The sequence below is a fragment of the Aulonocara stuartgranti genome, assembly GCF_965226115.1.
Source record: "Aulonocara stuartgranti genome assembly, chromosome: 22".
Classification (NCBI taxonomy): domain Eukaryota; kingdom Metazoa; phylum Chordata; class Actinopteri; order Cichliformes; family Cichlidae; genus Aulonocara; species Aulonocara stuartgranti.
The window spans coordinates 23,459,930-23,478,249 of NC_138957.1; the positions used below are offsets into that span (position 1 = coordinate 23,459,930).

General features: G+C 42.2%; 3 protein-coding genes across 6 annotated transcripts in view; 1 reads left to right on the plus strand and 2 right to left on the minus strand.

Moving 5' to 3' along the window:
- The window catches only part of akap9 (A kinase (PRKA) anchor protein 9), a 65,348-nt gene extending 62,461 nt beyond the window's left edge, over window positions 1-2,887 (plus strand). For all 4 annotated transcript variants that reach the window (XM_082522491.1, XM_082522494.1, XM_082522492.1 and 1 more), the window contains 7 exons: window positions 54-248; window positions 553-753; window positions 936-1,168; window positions 1,255-1,349; window positions 1,434-1,581; window positions 1,912-2,042; window positions 2,345-2,887. In XM_082522491.1, coding sequence (XP_082378617.1) covers window positions 54-248; window positions 553-753; window positions 936-1,168; window positions 1,255-1,349; window positions 1,434-1,581; window positions 1,912-2,042; window positions 2,345-2,388 — 1,047 coding nt within the window. In that variant the 3' untranslated portion in view covers window positions 2,389-2,887. The remainder of the gene's footprint in view (window positions 1-53; window positions 249-552; window positions 754-935; window positions 1,169-1,254; window positions 1,350-1,433; window positions 1,582-1,911; window positions 2,043-2,344) is intronic.
- Window positions 2,888-3,684: 797 nt separating this feature from the next.
- Window positions 3,685-8,474, minus strand: cyp51 (cytochrome P450, family 51). Its single transcript, XM_082520591.1, has 10 exons — window positions 8,170-8,474; window positions 7,969-8,067; window positions 7,209-7,385; window positions 6,967-7,093; window positions 6,684-6,858; window positions 6,333-6,452; window positions 5,605-5,800; window positions 5,177-5,272; window positions 4,910-5,078; window positions 3,685-4,644 (listed from the first exon to the last, which is right to left on the minus strand). Exons 1-10 carry the CDS (start codon window positions 8,329-8,331, stop codon window positions 4,466-4,468), a joined length of 1,500 nt encoding a protein of 499 aa, XP_082376717.1. The 5' UTR covers window positions 8,332-8,474; the 3' UTR covers window positions 3,685-4,465.
- Window positions 8,475-9,527: 1,053 nt separating this feature from the next.
- On the minus strand, window positions 9,528-18,055 carry krit1 (KRIT1 ankyrin repeat containing). Its single transcript, XM_082520889.1, has 17 exons — window positions 17,799-18,055; window positions 15,357-15,526; window positions 15,000-15,156; window positions 14,810-14,902; window positions 14,576-14,705; window positions 14,244-14,487; window positions 14,045-14,160; window positions 13,747-13,890; window positions 13,453-13,609; window positions 13,096-13,203; window positions 11,484-11,640; window positions 11,187-11,338; window positions 10,926-11,092; window positions 10,737-10,824; window positions 10,433-10,639; window positions 9,916-10,032; window positions 9,528-9,830 (listed from the first exon to the last, which is right to left on the minus strand). The coding sequence occupies exons 2-17, from the start codon at window positions 15,456-15,458 to the stop codon at window positions 9,741-9,743; spliced, it is 2,229 nt and encodes a 742-aa protein (XP_082377015.1). The 5' UTR covers window positions 15,459-15,526; window positions 17,799-18,055; the 3' UTR covers window positions 9,528-9,740.
- Window positions 18,056-18,320: the final 265 nt, after the last annotated feature.

An 18,320-nucleotide genomic window follows, 5' to 3' on the forward strand; every position in this document is an offset into this window, starting at 1 on the left:
AACATCTGCTGAGCTTTACACGTGGTTGTGACTGCTTGTCTTGTTTCCCTCAGAGTGCGTCCCTGCTGGCAGGAGGCTCCTCCAGCTCCTCCAACACGCTGACTGAGCGGCTGCTGAGGCAGAACGCTGAGCTGACAGGTTTCGTCAGCCGTCTGACCGAAGAGAAGAATGATCTGAGGAACCACACGCTCCGCTTGGAAGAAGAACTGCGACGCTATCGGCAGGTTGGACTGGGGTCAGGCGACAGTGTGAGTACACCACAGAAAAACCTGCTGATTCTGAGATGGAGCACAATACTACAGTGCTATTTTTTCTGTAACAGTCGCGTGACCGTCCTGGTTGGTCTAAAAACTTAATATTACATACACATGACATGTGGTAGAGACAAATACCACAAAGATAATGACCAAGGTATTTTTATAATCCTATGTTTCCTTCATAATGCCATTCAGAACTTAAGTAAACGTTCAAACTGGCTCGCATAATGATACATATTATTGTTTCCACCGTCTGTCATTTGCCTCTGACTAAAGAGTGTTTTATCTTCTGCAGTCCAGCAGACGAGGAGCATCAAAGATGGACTCTGCAGGGTTGCTGCTTTCTCAGGAGCGGGAAGCTTGGGCTCGAGAGAAGATCCGTCTGGAGAAAGCTTTGCATTTAGCTCAGTCTCAGGTGGCTAGACTCAGGGGAGAGATCAGGTCCGAGAACCTGCGAGAGATTACCGGGCCTGATGCCGACAATGCTGCCCTCAAGGTCAGCAGATCACTGCTCATAAACTGCTTTGTATCTGAGTAATGAGTTAATTGTACTAACCCAAAGAAACGATGCAGAAGCATCGCCTAAATGCTGGAGTTCAGTGTTAAAAGACATTTGATGGCCTCTGAAGTTAAACTGCTGTCTTCTCTTCTCCCTTCATCTCTTTTTTTAACTTCCAGAGGATGTATGGGAAGTACCTGAGGTCAGAAAGCTTCCGTAAAGCACTGATCTACCAGAAGAAGTACCTGCTGTTACTGCTGGGTGGTTTCCAGGAGTGTGAGGAGGCCACGTTATCACTCCTGACCAGGATGGGCGGTCGGCCATCGCTCTCCAGCCTGGAGTCCCTCAGTCAGCGGTGCAGGGGTGCGATGCGCTTCCGCTCTATCGCCAGAGTCTCTATCGCCCTCTCCAGGTGGGATCTGAAGCTTTGGGGTTTTTTTAAAAGGTTTTTTTTTTTGTTAGTTTTTTGTCTAAAACCAATTATATTTGTTCATCTAGAATGCGTTTTCTCGTGAAGCGATGGCACAGGGCGACGGGAATGAGCTCCACGGCCTCCTGTGCTGTTAGTAAGAACGGAACAGGACAGATCTTAGGTAACCAAAGCATATAGCAGCTTGTAACCTCTCTATATTGTCATTTACATGTGATACTCATAATATTTTCTTAATTTCCGGCAGGTACAGAGGCGAGGGATTCCCCTTATCTTCACCCAGGTGGTCCGGAGATGTACAGAGATAGAGGAAGCGGCGGGGGAGGAATGTCTAGCAGCAGGGGGAGAAGTGGGCGGGAATCCCCTCGATTGGCTGTCTCCTCCACACATCACAGGTACAACTATCAATCAGGATGCTAACAATATTTATTATTAAACGGTTTTCCTTTTTTAATGTTTCCAGTCTACTTCTTATTTTATCTCCTGATTAAAGGAAAGAAAATACCAAAATTATTGAGAATAAAGCTTCAAACTTAGTCTGAGTAATTAAAATAATGAAACTGATTTGTAAAGTTATGATGAAGGATCACTTTGGACATCAGTTGTTTAGGCTAATGTATACTCATGAGTACTGTAGAGTAAACTGATTTTTTTTCTTTTCTCTTTTGCATTAATGTGGAGTTCAGATCCTTTCCGACTTTCTTAAATCTGTTTCTAACGTGCAGGTTTCACATGTCTGGAGACCACGGACCGCTCACCTGTTCCCACTTGCAGAACTACGACCCCGACCGAGCGCTCACCGACTACATCTCCAGGCTGGAGGCCCTGCAGAGGAGGCTGGGCAGCGTGACATCAGGTAACACGAGCAGCCCAGCTCACATGCATTACGTGTGATCGAGTTACAGCTTTCTTCGTCATCTCAAATTCTATTGGAGAAAAACACTTTCATCTATATGTGGAATATACATAATTACAAATTTGGTTATGTCTGCTTACAGTACAGTACGTGTTTGCCCTGTAAAGCTGAGAAGCAGTGAACTCACATATTCTGATTGTTGCACCCAAAGCAAGCGCTGTGAAATAAATGCATGTGTAAAGGTGTGATCCGTACCCTGGGTTTGGCATATTTACTCAACTCCTCCTCTTTTCTCTCCCCAGGTGCTTCTTCATATGCTCAATTGCACTTTGGCTTGAGAAGATAGATGCTGACACGTTAACTTTGGCTTGAAGAAACTCAGTTGCCTTTTTCTCGTGCTGAGCGCTCTGCTGTTTTCTACCATTCTGGTGTGGACTGTATCTTTCCATGTGGACCAAAACACATTTTTTATCAGTGTACGACATGTTGTATTCAGGCTTTTTGTTGGTCGCCGGCACTTGGAAAAACAGCTACGTTTGTAATTTAATCTGCCTCTTTGTTGTGGATGATCTACAATCATGTATAATTTGTCTAATGCTAATTTAAGACTTTGTGATTAATTTATATGTTTGTGTTGTATGGGTGGAGCGTTATGTAGAGGATGTTTGGGTTTACTGTTAAGGAGGCTGCTGCTGGATATTCTACACTACACTGTGTTTTGTTTAGGCCGGACAGACTACAGAGGACATTTGTAGAGAACGTATTTTTGTAAACCGTTAGGAGCTTTGAATTTTCTGGGTATTTTGTCAAAAACTGAAATAAAGAGGACTACGTTATTTCAAAAAGGTTTGCTTCATTTCTTTTTTTCTTTTTGCATCTTTTTTGTTAAACTTTTTTTGTGGAAAAATTTAGCACCATCAAGCTTCATTCAGATAAACCAGCAATAGAAACAAAAACTCAGCTGAGGACATCTTTAGTCCTTTTGAAAGCGAATAATTATTTCTTTTAACACTAAACAAATGTTGCATAGGGAGCTGTTTAAAAAGCACAAGGGGGGGTCAAAGCTGTAAAAATGAGCTTAGCCTTCCCATGAACCCATTTAATGGTCTTCCTTTTTTCCTCCTGCCTGGGAGATTCATATTTAGTTATTATTAATATTTTAGTATCCTTTGTCCCAATCTCCTCCAAACCATCTTACAATCACTCACAATGAAAACCTTATTCTTCCTCTCTTCCACCTCCTCCCTACTCTCACTACAGATCAGTGTCATCTGCAAACATCACAGTCCACAGAGACTCCTGCCTGACCTCATCTGTCAGCCCGTCCATCACCACTGCAAGCAATAAGTGGCTCAGAGCAGATCCGTGATGTCATCTCAATTTAGGTGTCACCACAGTTATTCCCTATTCCCTAAATATAGTGAAGGAACCCAAAGTACTGGACAGTGCATGACTAAATGTACACGGCCAAGTCTATTTAACCAAAATGATGAAAAACAGCTGTGTTGGAAGATAAAATGTTCATCCTCTGGCATTAGCTGACACGAGGCTCAGTATAGATCTCATCATCAGTGAGGTTTGCTTGTAGGTGGGAGATCTCCCATCCTGACGCACACTCTGTAACACAGCAGGGTTCAGAGGCTCATTTTCATATTTTTATTGATTTTTCACCCAGTTTCACTTGTTTGTTTGTTTTTTCTTTTGTCTTCACAGCAGGAAAACTTTAACATACATCTCAGGAATAAAAGATTCCCCACTGATTTAGTAACCCACCCCAGAGCTTTTAATTAAATCACATGGTCTTCCTCAGCAGATTATTCAGATAGCACAGGGTTGTTTTCTCTCTTAAGTTTAAACCCTCATACTGAGTAATGCTCAGGACAAGGAAAAATATATACTGTATATACACAACTGGTCACAACTCATCTGCAGATGAAGATCATGTGACTAACCTTATAGCTCCAAACATCAGAGAGCTGTAAATGAACCTCGTGGTTTTAACCAAGTTTCCAGTGTTCAGAACTTTTAGCTACAGGATTTTAAAGTTTGCTGCAAAATCGATGATTAACTCTGGAAAACAAAAGTAAATACGTCTTCCCGGGTTGACTCAAAGGCTTCATTCAGTCTAAAGACGTCATAAGGCGCTAGTTATTTCTCCATTTGTATTGTTTTTAAAGAATTCACATTGTGAATAAGAGCATCAGCTTTCACGCTGGAGTCTCACAGCCCCTGTTTTTCTCTGCAGAAAGTCACACTTATCTACAAACATTCATTCATGAAGAGAGCCGGACTCTAGACGAAATACAGGAAGAATAAAAGCACAGCTTGGGCATTAAGAGCAAAGTGCACTGATGTCAATTTTCCTCGATTCAAGTCCCCACAAGGTTCGAGCTTTACTTCCGATGCTCGGATGTCTCCGTCTCTCACTGCTTCCTCCTCTTGTATCTGATGACGGGGTTGTGAGGCGTGTGGATCATCGTGGTGTAGTTGATTGTGGGGAAATATCCGTCCACCAGGTCAAAGTCGTACATGCGGAGCAAAGTGGACCAGATGGTTTTGATCTGGACGTAGGCAAAGTTTTCCCCAATGCAGCGATGACGGCCTGCAGGCGGAAAACAGGATGGATTTGATTTCATTGAACTCAGTTTGACTGAGTTGGCTGTGGCTACATTGTAGCTTGCCATCACCAGTGTGTGAATGTGTGTGTGAATGGGTGGATGACAGGTTGTGTAAAGCGCTTTGGGGTCCTTAGGGACTAGAAAAGCGCTATACAAATACAGGCCATTTACCATTTGATGTCTGGTTTGGCTTTGAGGTGTTTTATGTTTACTTTATTTTACAGCAAACAAAAAAGCGCTTCTTCATACCGGCTCCAAAGGGCACATAGGCGAACTTCTCCCCTGCGGCAGGATTATCGTTGAGGTAGCGATCAGGTTTGAACTCCATCCTGTCCACCCAGGTGTCATGGAGCCGGTGGTTAACAGTCGGGGAGACGCACACCTGGTGGCCCACAGGGATGGTGTATCCTGCTGCAGTCTGAGAAAGCAGAAGAGGGAGCAGGTACAGCAGTCAGCTGAGGTTGTCTGCGCGTATACATGACATCATAAAATCCAGTGCTGAGGAATGACCCATACCTGAGGAGAGCGAGCCATCCTCATCATCGTCATGATGGGTGGGCGGAGCCGCAGGGTTTCCTTTAAACAGCGCTCCAGCAAGCTGAGATCCTTCAGCTAAAGATGGCGACATGAAAGTTTAGAAAATATCTGGAGCATCAGTCTGGTTTTGAGGAATAAAATAACCTCTTTCAGCTTTTTTTTTTTTTAATTTATGTAGACCTCCACCTGAATGCAGCAGCAAGGGGGCGCTAAAAACATCTTTACTCCTGTTACCGCAATAATTTTCTACAGCCAGCAGGGGGAGTATCTCTCACAAATCAGAGGTAACATCTGAGGGAGAATACTTACATTTCACATTTAAACCCTGCACATTTTTTTTTTTTACTCTTCACTATTATTAGCAGTAATGAACCTCATTTTTATCACAGTCCACGGGCGACTTTTACCTGATCGAAGTTGAGTGGAGGCAGGTTTTCCCCGCACACAGCCTTCTGCTCTGCGTAGCAGCGCTCCTGCAGGGCCTTGTCTTTGGCCAGGAAGAAGCCCAGCCAGGCGCTGGTGGTGGAGGATGTGTGCTGACCCGCCAGGAGGAGGCCGATCAGCATCCCTGCAATTTCGTCATCGGTCAGCGGCCGTCCATCTCTGAGGAATGAGAAAGTTTTTTTAGTTCTCAATCCTTCATAGAGTTAATTGTGATTTTTATTTCTTTTTGATAATAAGATCTGAATATTCTGGGTTAAACCAAGTCTCCTTTGAGTCTTTCAGGGCTGGACCATGACATTAAACATAAAACTGTTTCTTTGCATGTTGACTTGCACTGTCATTATGTAATCGCAGGTACATCAGTTCAGTAAGAGTTGGGCAGTAAGTGTGTTACCTCATTTGACAGAAATTTATGGATTTTTCTCTTATGCTCACAGACCTGCAGACAAACCTGCTGCTCTCTGTTTGTATCAAGGAAGAGGCTCATTAGCAGTAATATCTGACACACAGGTTGATTCCTCGCTTATAAACACAGTATGTAAGTCTATAGTGGCAACTGTGCTTTCTCCTCCAGCTCTTTGTTTACTTATACAGCAAATGTCCACACCTGTGGTCTGGTTTTGTCCTACTCTTTGACCCTGGGCTGTTTTGTTGTTTTAGCGCTTGTTCTGAGCCGCTGATGTCACCTTACTTGTATGTGGAGTCCATGAAGGTCTGCAGGATGTCATCTGCTTTCTCTTCAGAGCTCCTCCGTTTCTGAATCACTTTGTAGAAGATGTTCTTGATCTCTCTGTGAGCTCTGTCCCTCTTCCTAAACAACAAACAAACAAAAAAACAGAGGTAAATATTTCCAAACAGTATTGTGCTGTTTGCATCATATCACATTGAATCCCTCTGGTATTTCTTTTGCCTGTGTGATGCCATCTTTTTTTTCCAGTTTTTTTTTTTTTTTTAATCTGTCTAGTCAAATTAAATCCAGTGTCGTCTTCACCCTGTGTGCAGACGCAGCACTGTACTGCATGAAGATGTGTGAGAGACCTACCTGAAGCTGGGCAGGGGCAGCCAGCCCGGCAGGAGCCACGCAGCGTGGGTAAATCCTCCGTCCAAGTCGGCGTAAAGCTGGGCCACGCGTTCATCCAGCATGCTGCGGATCTCTTTCCCGTGCAGGCAGCTGCTGGCTGTGAGGATAATCAGCTCGGACAGAGCCTCGAACAGGTCTGAAACAGGTCAAAGTTCATTGACAAACGTTTGGTTTTTGATCTAATCTGTATCAAGTTTTATGGTTAACTGTTTTGGACTCAGCGTTGCAAATATCGGTGTCTTACTTCTCTCCCCGCTGTCTCCCCATTTCTGAAAATACTCGATCGTCTCTCTCTCAATGATCTCGATGTGTTCCCTAAAACGAGCAATGTTCAGCCCCGTCTTAAACATCTTCTTCTGCTCCAGAAAAATCTGCAGCAGATTAAAAGGAAACATGCATCTCAGCTGATCTTAGCATGCAGAAACTCTTTAATACATTTCCACCTTCCTTCTGAGGCGTGAACTTCTCAGGTTCTGGGATACTCACGTGGTTCGGCACGTCGTAGGCGACTCCTTTGCCGAACACCGGAGTGGTCAGTCTCGAGTAGACGTCCTCTGCGTTCAGGTCTTCGTTCTTGCTGTTGAACATCAGCGCGGCTGCGTCGCTGCCCAGCAGGTAGGTGAATGTTTTGCCCACCATAGTGAAGCTGAATACAGGGCCGTACTGTGGGGGGAACAGCAGACACGCAGGAGTTCAGACGCAGGGGTCAAAGTAAAATAAATCTCTGACAACTGAGTTAAAAAAAACTAAATAATATATATACAGATTAAACTCTAGATCAGTGGTCCCCAACCCCCTAAATATATGATATGATAAGATATGGAACCTAAATCAGATTAGGGATATTGTACTGTATTTAGCTTTATTTTGTATCGTGCTTTTTCTTTTTCTCTCTCTCATTTTTCATAAATGACTTATACTGTTTACAAATACCAAAACTAGAGCAAAATCAGTCAGGAGCTACAAGGAGAGAGCCAGAGTTGCCTTGGCCTGTTGTCGCTTTCATTTGCACCACAGGAGCTGAAATGGACTCACGATGGTTTAAAAGCATTTCCTCATTTTTAAAGCAGTTTATCTTCATGATCATCTGCTTTGTTCAAACTTTGAACCGCTGTCAATGTTTAGAGTTAATAACTTAAAGTAATTGGAGGGGGGGGGCTAATCTTCATATTTTAGGACTGATTATTAAACTGTTTCATTTCTTCTGATTGAAAACAGTCGCAGGTTCATTTTTCAAAACACTTACTTTGTTATAGGCATTTTCCAGAAACTCAATGGGGCTCTTTCCAAAAGCGATGGCATGTCCCAGAAAGGGGATGCTGGAGGGTATGTAGGGTGGATGTTTCTGCGCAGAGAGACATAAATAAATAACAATAAAAAAAAAATAACAGTGACTTGAAACTAAAGCTTAGATAACGGTAACTGTTTTTCGTCTGAGCACACTCACCACGTCCACGTCTGTGGACTGTTTGAGCAGCAGTTTGGAGATGTATCCCAGAGTGAGGGTGAAGACGGACGCTGCTAACACCACGGAGGTCAGGTTCTCGTTCATTTTCCCCATAGTGTCCCCGAGCAGTTTAGCGCTCATCTGATAAATGTGCATCGACATTTTTCCTGATAGCCCCCGAAAACAAAACCTTTAAAAACTTAACCCCGAAACGGCCCCGGTCACCGTCCACCTGCTGAAAGGCTCTCGGTCGAGAACAGTTGGTGATATTTCCCCAAAGTCTCGACCTGTCAACACTCGTCCTGCCCCCGCCTGACCAATGCTGGATTTTGATTGGTTGCTGACCACGTGTCAGTCAAGCAGCTCTCGCTGTGAATGGTTGAGGCTACCTGAACCGATGTCTTGCTACATGATGTCACACCAGCAGGGCGACCATCGATTTTAAGACCTTTTTTTTTTTTTAATTTAAACTTTTTCATGTACCTCCAGAATTCAACAATACGGGACGTTAAAGTCCTGCAAAGATAACGAAATATATTATAATGTTTAATATTATATTATTATATAAACGTTTACAGCAATTCAATTCAATTCAATTTTATTTATATAGCGCCAAATCACAACATAAGTCGCCTCAACAGCAATAAATGAGCTGGTTTGCAGTTTGTTGGGGGGGTGTGTCGGATCATTAATGATTGTGACTGCTATCATGAAATTAGCAATACATGAGCGTGCACAATAGCAACATTTTCCTTTCAGTAAAAGCATAAAATCAATTGCAGAACCTTAAATAAATAACTAATAACCACTTCAAAATCCTGTGATGGAGTGCAACTAGTACAGGAGCTGGGCTACAAATATGTTTTAAATGAGGTTTATTTTCATCAGTAGCCTTGAAAACCTCATAAGTTCAGTTCTTTAATATACATTATTTTAAAATATATATATGCCAAGAAAATATCCTCCATAGCTTTACACCACCAGGTGAGACCAGGAAATGTTTGGTGATGATGCACAAACTGTAGGTTTCCTGTTCTTAACTGGCAAGAGAAGACCACCCAGTATGGTCTTCTGCTTTAATGTTTGATGTAGTGTGCATTGAGAGATGCTCTTCTGCATATCTTGGTTGCAGCCAGCTGTTATTTGAGTAACTGTTGCCTTCCTTTCAGCTAAAACAGCCCAGCCACTATTCTCCAACTTCTGGCATCAACAGGGCATTTTCACCCAGTGAAGAGAGAAGAGAGAGTGCTCCCCATTTATAATAAAGCAAATATTGATTTTCAGCCTCCATCGAATGAATTCCTCTAAAAAAAATAACATTGTCATTTCTGCCTAAATATGAAAAACACATCTGATCATACAATCAATCACTTTATTAAATAATAAACATATTTACATGCCATCAAAATCCAGGAAACATTAAAATAGAGAATGTGAAGTATATCACTAAGCCAGTTGTACAAAATGAGGCTCTTGTGGAAAGGCTTTCCAGAGTTACTGCAGTCAGATGATGGTCGGAACAAACAACCCGAACTGGGAATTTTTTTGGCAGGTAGTTTCTTCAACAGTTTTCAGCCATAGGCGTATTTGTCTGTGATGCCTTTCTCATTTGGAGTTATCTGCCCACTCAGTTTCATTAAGAGCTTCACAATAAGGCCAGCCTGAAGGGAAAGAATAGACCTTAAAGGTTAACAACCATATATATTTCAATAAATATTATTTGGATTTCAAGAAAAGCTTTATTACCTGTTTTGTGTGCACGATGAAGTTCATTTTGTTGTCACCACTGTGTATCTGGAAATACTGGTCTGCATGTCCAAGCTGCCATATAAACGTGCTATACTCTAAACTGATGAGAAGGACCTGCAAGAGAAGAAGTGTAATAAAATGTCACATCAAGCTTCTTCAACTAAAACTTAAAAACCAACAAAAATACAGCATTATCGTTCAATCTATCCTATGGTAATCCCAGAGGGAATATTTAAGTAAAAATCTAACTAATCTAAGAATGCAAGTTCAAATACATTCTGTAGATGCAAACGGCTTTGTGCTATTGTGCTTCAATCGAGCACGTATTGCATATGCTTTAAAAACAGGCAAATTCGTGTGGGAGGGCCCATGCTCATAGTCATCTATCCATTTGCTCCACCAAGCTGAAGAATAAGTAGCTTTGTAGCTTTACATTCACAAACTAGAGCTTAAAACATAAAAAAAAAAAAAAAAAAAAAAAAAAATTTAAAAACCCAGCAAAACGGCATTTTACCTTAGTTTCCATGTTCATGAGATGCAGTCCCTTTGTGTTCACCCCCACGTAGACACGGATGACTTTGTGGTTGCTTGCGCTGGCCTTGGTGTAGACCTGGCCTGTGAAGAAAGCTGCTCCGTAGGTCGGGATGTCCCAGCAGTTCTGCAAGAAGAGCCGCTGCAGGTGGTGCATCTCTTTACTGACCCCCTCGCTGGTGCTCAGAGCCTGTTGGTGAGAGAGGGACAGGACCTGATGTCACCTCAGGGAACACTGAAATGTATTTATAAGATAAAAAGCAATTAAAATAAAAACACAAGTGTACTTTATACTCATGAAGAATCCTGTTGGTCCAGTGGTATGCTTTGCTTTTCACCTTGGATATCGGCACGATTGATTTGAGGTTTTCCTCACTGTTTACATAAAGCACAGATTTTATCCGAATGCAAATAAATCAGTTTGTTAGAGCAGATATTAAAAGTGATTTAAACACAAAATATGATTCGTCTCTTACTTGAGGAACCCTTGCTTGTGCTTCTTACTCTCATAGTTGCCATAGATGATTTGCAGGAGGAGGCTGGCCAGCGTGATCAGCTTGTTGTCTGGAGCAGGGAAGAAGCCCTTGAGAAGGCAGTGCCGGGCCTCGTCAAACAGGATAAGGATGGCCAGCGGATCCTCCACCTGAAACAAAGCCACCAGCAGGAAGCTGATGAAGAGCTCTCAAAACATTTCGAGTTGAGCTGTCACTGATGCTTAGGTGGTGAAAGTGACCTACCTTTTTCTCAATTTCAAGGGGCAGTCGGACATCCCTGCGGAGGAAGAGCTGTGGCGTTTCCCTTTGAGGATCCAGCACTGTGAGATCTGTCACAATCTCAGTCCAGATCCGGAGGTGCTGCAGGGGTTTGTGGTACGGCTTCAGCTGCAGGTCTAACACACAAAACCACACGCACACAAATCTTTCTGGGATCTTGCAGTGACACCACTAACTACAGCTTTTGGTCTTTATTGCATTGATGTTACTAAATTAAATAAATAAATACATTTGGAAAAAAAAAGAAACGAGTGGACTCACGGAGGTTCTCTGAGCAGATCCAGATGGTGAAGTATTGCTGGGTCTCCTGAGACAGACGCATCCCCTCCATGATCTGCTGCACAGTTGTGTTGTTGCCATGCTTGAGCTCTACGGAGCGATACGAGCCGTCCATGCGGTAGATGCGCACCTTCTCGTACTGTGGATCACAAACAGCACAAATGGTGGATTTCTTAATATTAAGTTTAAAGTCAAAAGACACGACGCTTTATTCTTTATGCCATCTTACACCCCGTACACACCAACAAAAACTCGCGGGCAACAGTACTCTCGCGATATAACAGAAAACAAGTTAACAATCTTTCTCTTAAAAATAAAAGTATAAACCTCTCTTTAAAACATTTGTATACATATATATGTAAACAAAAAAACTTGTCAACATTGTTGAACATTCAGGAAACATTTCAATACACTTCGCTTTACTTAAAGCATACTATAACACTAAAAAGTGTTATATCAGAAGGAAGCTGTCATGTCTGCTCTGTGTTGTTATAACTGCACATGTGCATGTGTTTTACTGGATACCCCTTTTCTTCAAACAAGGAAAAAAAATATCAAAATGAGTGAACGCATCTATGCCAGACTCAATATCAACAACATATAAGGTTAATTAAACATGGCACGAGCAAACAAACTAAACAATGACTAGCTCATTATGAAAAAGCATGAAAAACACAGCTACAAAAATCCACAAGCTTTGCTGCTATAATCCCAGAGCTTTCATGACTCAACCCCTCAGGGCCATTCCTTTGCCCAATATCAGAAACATAATTCTTTATGGAGTGCTGGTTTCTATTTAAGGAAAAGACAATAATGACATGCAAAATAAGAGTGAAACATGGCTTAGTCCTGGGAATGTCTGACACCTTTGACTGTTCTTGAAGGAATATCACCAACAGGCGATCAAAAAAAAACAAAAAAACAAAACAAAAAAAAAAAAAAAAAAACCTTAACTGCCAGGGAATTACATTCACAAGTCACTTTAGGTACAACTTTCCAATTGCTTATCAACACAACCCATTACATGGGAACAAGTCATTGCATTAAGACAAGTAGACATGGTCAAGATGACCTGCTGTAGTTAAAACGGGGAAGAATTGTGATAAAGGTGACTTTGAACGTGGCATCAGAGATCAACTTGGTTATTATCTTGCCCAAGGATCCTCTGGCACGCAGACTGGAGCAACCAGGGATCAACCCAGCAACCTTCCAATTGGTGCACGACGTGCTCCTGAGCTACAGCCACCTCATCTGGATTAGGATCTAAAGCAGCATTTATATTCTCATCAAACTCCTCAATTATGTTTTATTGTTTATTATTTTGTTATTACCATTTTATGTACTGTGATGCCTTTAGGATGCCATATTTGTTTAACAACTATTATGTTACATTAAAATACAACAACAACAACAACAACAACAACAACGCCTGCAAATCAATCAGCAAAAATATATGCATTGGGAAGTCTATACTTATGGGCTTAAGTATGCTGAAGTGTATTTAGAAATAATTGCAAACTTTATCTCGATAACATCCTGAAAAGGCTGTTGTTCCACACAAAGGAATAACAAATAGTGTAACTGTGTGACTCACTGGTTTGCTGTTGGCTTGCTGCAGAAGTTTCACAGTCTCCTCCCACTCGTTCTGTTTGTTCTCCTCGCACACTTGGAACGGCGATCTCTTCTGCTGGTCTTCTATGTGCTATTGGTGGAGGAGTCAGTATCATGACATAGTGATTAATGTTTACCACTTTATTATGTAGTATGTGGATACTGATAAAAGACAAATCAGCAATTATTATTATTATTATTATTATTATTATTATTATTATTATTATTATTATTATTACTACTACAAACCAATAAAAAAAAAGTTACATTTAGCTGCAACAGGATTTCTTTGAAGTAATAATAAAAAAAAAGAAAAAGAAAAAAAGTGTTAAATTTGTACCCGGTCGATCTCAGGGTGCTGCAGCAGCAGTTGGACGATCTCTGCGTGGCCTCCTCGGGCTGCAAAGTGCAGGGGGGAGCTGAGCTGGCCGTTCAGCAGGTTGGGATTACAGTTACCCTTCTCCAGCAGCAGCTTGGTTGCCTCAACTTTACCGTGCCTGGATAGAACCACATAAATATCAAACTTAAACATAAGTAATGGAAAAAAAAAAGAAGAAAAAAAAAGACCAGGAAAATAAGAAATTTTGGATACTTTTAAGCCTTTCTTGAGCTGTCAGATGAGCAGGAGACTCACCAGCAGGCATAGTGTATGGGAGCCCAGTGATCGTTGTCCAGCTGCTTGACTGAGAAACCGCTGTCCAGAAGCTTAGAGATCAGCTCAGTGTCTCCTTCCAGGGCGCTGCGGTGGAGAGGAAAGTCGTCCACCCACTGGTGATCCCTGTGGAGACAGGAATTTATGCTGAAGAGAACAGTGACTAAACATGACTTCAGTTCAAGGCATCCACGTTGTTAATCAAGACTGTCCAGTGCGCCCCAAAAAGAGACAAAGTTAGACACAAAGTCGATAGCAGTTAACCAAAACAAGCCCTCACTTGTCTTCTGTCACACAGTTGGGTCCATGCTGCCATTTCTCCCTCTTGGGGATCTGGATCTTGGAATAGTCTGGTGCCCCAAGCCCAAAGTATGGGTTGATGATAACTTTGTCCACCTGCAGACAAAACGAAAGGAGGGCGATTTAAGTTTCCAAATCCACCAGAAGAATCATGTTTCTTTGCATATATAAAGCCTTACCCTGTTGGTGTACTGCAGATCTGAGCCGTAGAGTGGATTCAGGATGCACATGTCAGCCTTCTCCAGGGACATCATCTTGCTCTTGATCTCCAGAGCAGTGTAGCCCATGTGCAGACCCTCATCACTCAGTTTGCCCTCGCTGCTGTAAGCCGGATTGCTTACGTTGGTCTTCACCCGCTCCACGGGTGCTGGTCTGAATAAAGCAGGGATGGCATGAGGCACAGTGTGCTGCTCTGCTAACCATCTGCGGAGGGGAAAGAAGCAAAGGGAAGGGGCGTTTACCTCTGACAAAATCGCAGAGCTAAAGAGCACATTTACAGACTTCTCTTTACTTGTCTAAAGCCAGGAGCATCTTGGAGGTGACGGAGCAGAAGTGAGTGCTGGTCTCACTGCACACCCGCATTATGTCGTGGAAGCAGTAAAAGCTGGGGCTCCCGGGGCTGTGGACAGGCTTGCTGTTGTCTGTATAGAAGGACTCATTAATCTACTGCATGCACAGCTTAAACTTTGTTAAACGTTAAATAAAATTAGCTAGATCAGTTCAGGATGAGATATAGTTTACTTACCTTTAACACTGACTGGTACAACAAAAAGTGAGGCTTCTTTCCCTTCATTGTCACCTTCAAGAATAAATTTCTTCATGTGCACCACACGCTTTCCTGCACAGCAAAAACACTGGTTAGATCAGTGGTTCCTAACTCTCCCCCCAAACAACAGTTTAATAAATCAGCTTGTGCACAAATGCGTCAGCCTCACCAGCGCAGCTTTGGTTACTGGAGAGCGGTTTGATCGTTTCATCAACATAATCCAATATGGATTTGGATTTGTCTCCTCCTGCTTTGAGCTTTGTTGCCAGAAGGACTTTCTTTCTTTTCTTCTCCTTCCCCTCTAAAGGCACTTCTTTTAAAAGGATCTACCCAGACGCCAGAGGAAAAACATGCAAACAGAGGCTCAGTTAGAAACTCCAGTGGGTCTGAATTCACTGAAGGGTGTTTATTATTCATGCATACAGCAGTGATATGCCCAAACCAACAATACATTACAGGACATCAGTGTTCTTTCCACCTCACTGTAAGACGTCGAGGACAGTGTGTTAACTGATTGTCTGCCTACCTCATAGGCTTTGGCTCTGTATTCTTTCGAGCTCAGGCTGACTTGATTCTTCGGACGAAGCACAGCAACAAACACATCCTCGAGGGTGTCCTTGTTGCCCATCGTGGCGTCTTTTCCTCAGACCTGAGAAAATATGCTACATGGGGGCCAAATGCCGTGGAGAGACATGCCTAAAACATGGGGGAAAAAATATCAAAAAAGGTGAAGGTTGCTAAGAAAAGTAATTCAGTGTTTGAGCAGTGACACTCAGTCTATACACAGGTTTAACTGATCACAGAGCGCCTACACTTTAGAAACTTTGGATTCCAACACCAAAGCAAGTGACCGACCTGGAGCCCCACAGCTCTCACTGCCAAAACCAATCACCCATTCACACAATTTTATAATGTCCAACGTTGTTTAATGCTGTCACCACGTGGACAGAGAAAGTGAACACACCCATGTGGGAGTTTGCAGTTACATGCAAACTAAATGTGCTTAACACAGAAGATCAAAAACATAAAACCTGTGGCAGTGAAAACAGCAAAATACAGCAACCCACCCCCATCACCACCTATTTAGTGATTAAAAAGGGTCAAGTCTGTTTTTAAATTTATGCACAGTTGTAACTGATCTCAGGTGAGCTTGTTCCAAAGAACTGGACCACAATAACTGCAAGCACCTTCAACACACTTGGATCTAATTCTGGGAATCTGGACCTGGATCTGGACCAGGTCAGATAGGGTTGTAAACAGTGTGTCTGTGAAGGTTCTCAGTCATCCAGTAAACAGTGGGCAAGTCAGAGATATACCAGGTGTGTTGAGGGCAAACCATTAAAATACTTTTATTAGTTAATAAAGCTTTCAAAGGCAATTTTATAATTTTAATGGGAACAAATTAAGTTCCTTCAATACTGAGGCAATATGCTCAAACTTTCATGTGCCTGTAAGGACTGTGTGCCATGTTGTGATCTTAAGTCATCCTACTGATGAGTTGGGTAATCCAGTGAATAGAGCGTTACAATAATCTAACCTGCTTGATGTGATTGCATGAACCAATTTCCCAGTCAGTTTGAGATAAGGATTTTCTAACGTCAGATATATTTTAAGGGATAGAAAGCACTTCTAGTAACCTTATTGATGTCATAATCCAACCTGGGATCAATGTCCAGAACTGCTGATTTGTTAACTTGCTCACTGTGTATCTGTGTAGGGCTGATGCATATGAACACATTTTCTGTTTCCGTCGTTGTCTCTAGCTGTCTTCTAGCACTTGCGGGTGTAGCACTTATGCTGCACCCAAAGTAAGTGTGGTAAGAACTGCTGCAAACTTCACTCTCAAGTTTGACTTAACAGCTGTGGAGTTGTGAAGCATAGCGGTGCACCATAGAGAACCTTTTAACCCCGTCCTCCTCGATGCCTTTTGTCTTGTACAACATAAAATATTCACAAAGACCACGTTTACCACACTGAGGTAGTACCCCCCTCCCCCAAACCAATCACACAATTTAATGAACACCTCGTAAACACACGAAGTGTAAGATTAGACCTGCTGCCAAATTTACACAGAAATCAGAAAAAGAGAAAATATCCAGTGACCGGCAGTTCTAAGGTGACAATGCCCTGCTGATGCCATAGCAAGGCAACAACAACTCAAATAGGTAAAAGGTATGCAGAAGAGCACCCTGACGCAGAAGACCACACCAAGTACCACAGCTGTCAGCTAAGAACAGAACAATTCACAGGGGCTCACCATAATTGGACAACAGAAGAATGGAAAAGCATTTCTGCTGCTACGATCAAATGGTAGCGTCAGAATAATCCACAGTTCAGCCTGCCGCTGGTGGTGTAACAGTGTGGGAGATATTTTACTGGCATACTTTGGCCTCTTTAGTACCATCAGAGCCTCATTTACACTGCACAGCCCACCTGAGTATTTTTGTTGACCATGTCCATCTCTTTACGACTACGGTGCAGGATAACACACCATGTAACAAGCTCAAATATTCTCAAACTGCTTTAAAATATACCTCTACATATATATTCTTTTATTATTTCATATTGTATACCTACTATTTTTAATTTTGTAGTGTATTTACACCGTTTTATTTATTGTATCTTATTTTTAGTCACTTTTGAACTGCATATAAATAAGTAAAATATAATTTAACACACAGTAAAACTAGTAAGAGTCATCTCAGAGACAAACTTGTTGAGTTCAAAGACAGGTCACGCCCCGGAAACCAGGCTCGGCTGTCTTTCAACTGTTATTACACGGACACCTTTACATGTTGTATTTTATACACACACACGGTATACACTGTCGTATTCAACCAGTTGTCATACATTTCCTTGTCCACGTTAAACGACAGAACTTTTAGAGGGGAGTCAGCAGCAGTAGCTGGGATGCTACATTCATCTTCATCAATGTTTTTTTCCGCTTTTCCGAGCAGCTGAAACTTACCGAAAGCGACGTGACTTTCTTTCAAAACCACCAAACGGAGCTTTCCTCGGCTCTCCGCTCGTCTTAATTGGGTTAAATTAGCGGTCTGAAGCCGGGAGGTTGCCCCAGCACCGCTTCCAGGAGCAGTTATTTTTGGGTTGAGGTAGTTGCAGGCCTTTTTAAGACGGGGCAGGGCTGCAGAGAAACAGAGGAATCACGTTACGTTTGAGTGCAGCAGCTGCGGCAGGACGACAGAGGACTCTGCTGGTGAGGGGGACCACGTACACTCAATAACAAAGCATGAGCGTCAGGTAGCGTCTGCTGTGCTCCGTAAGACTTATTTATGGATATATTTAAAAAAAAAAAAATCAAATCTATCTCTAATTTTGTGAGTTTTTCAGAATTTCAATATGATTTATTGTCCTCTTAAAAGACCGCCTCCCCCGAAAAATCTATGGAAGCTTGTTTAAATATTTTTTTTGAATTGTCATCCATAAGTCAAAATTTCAGGTCATTAGCTCAAATTTTGACTTACAGGCTTTG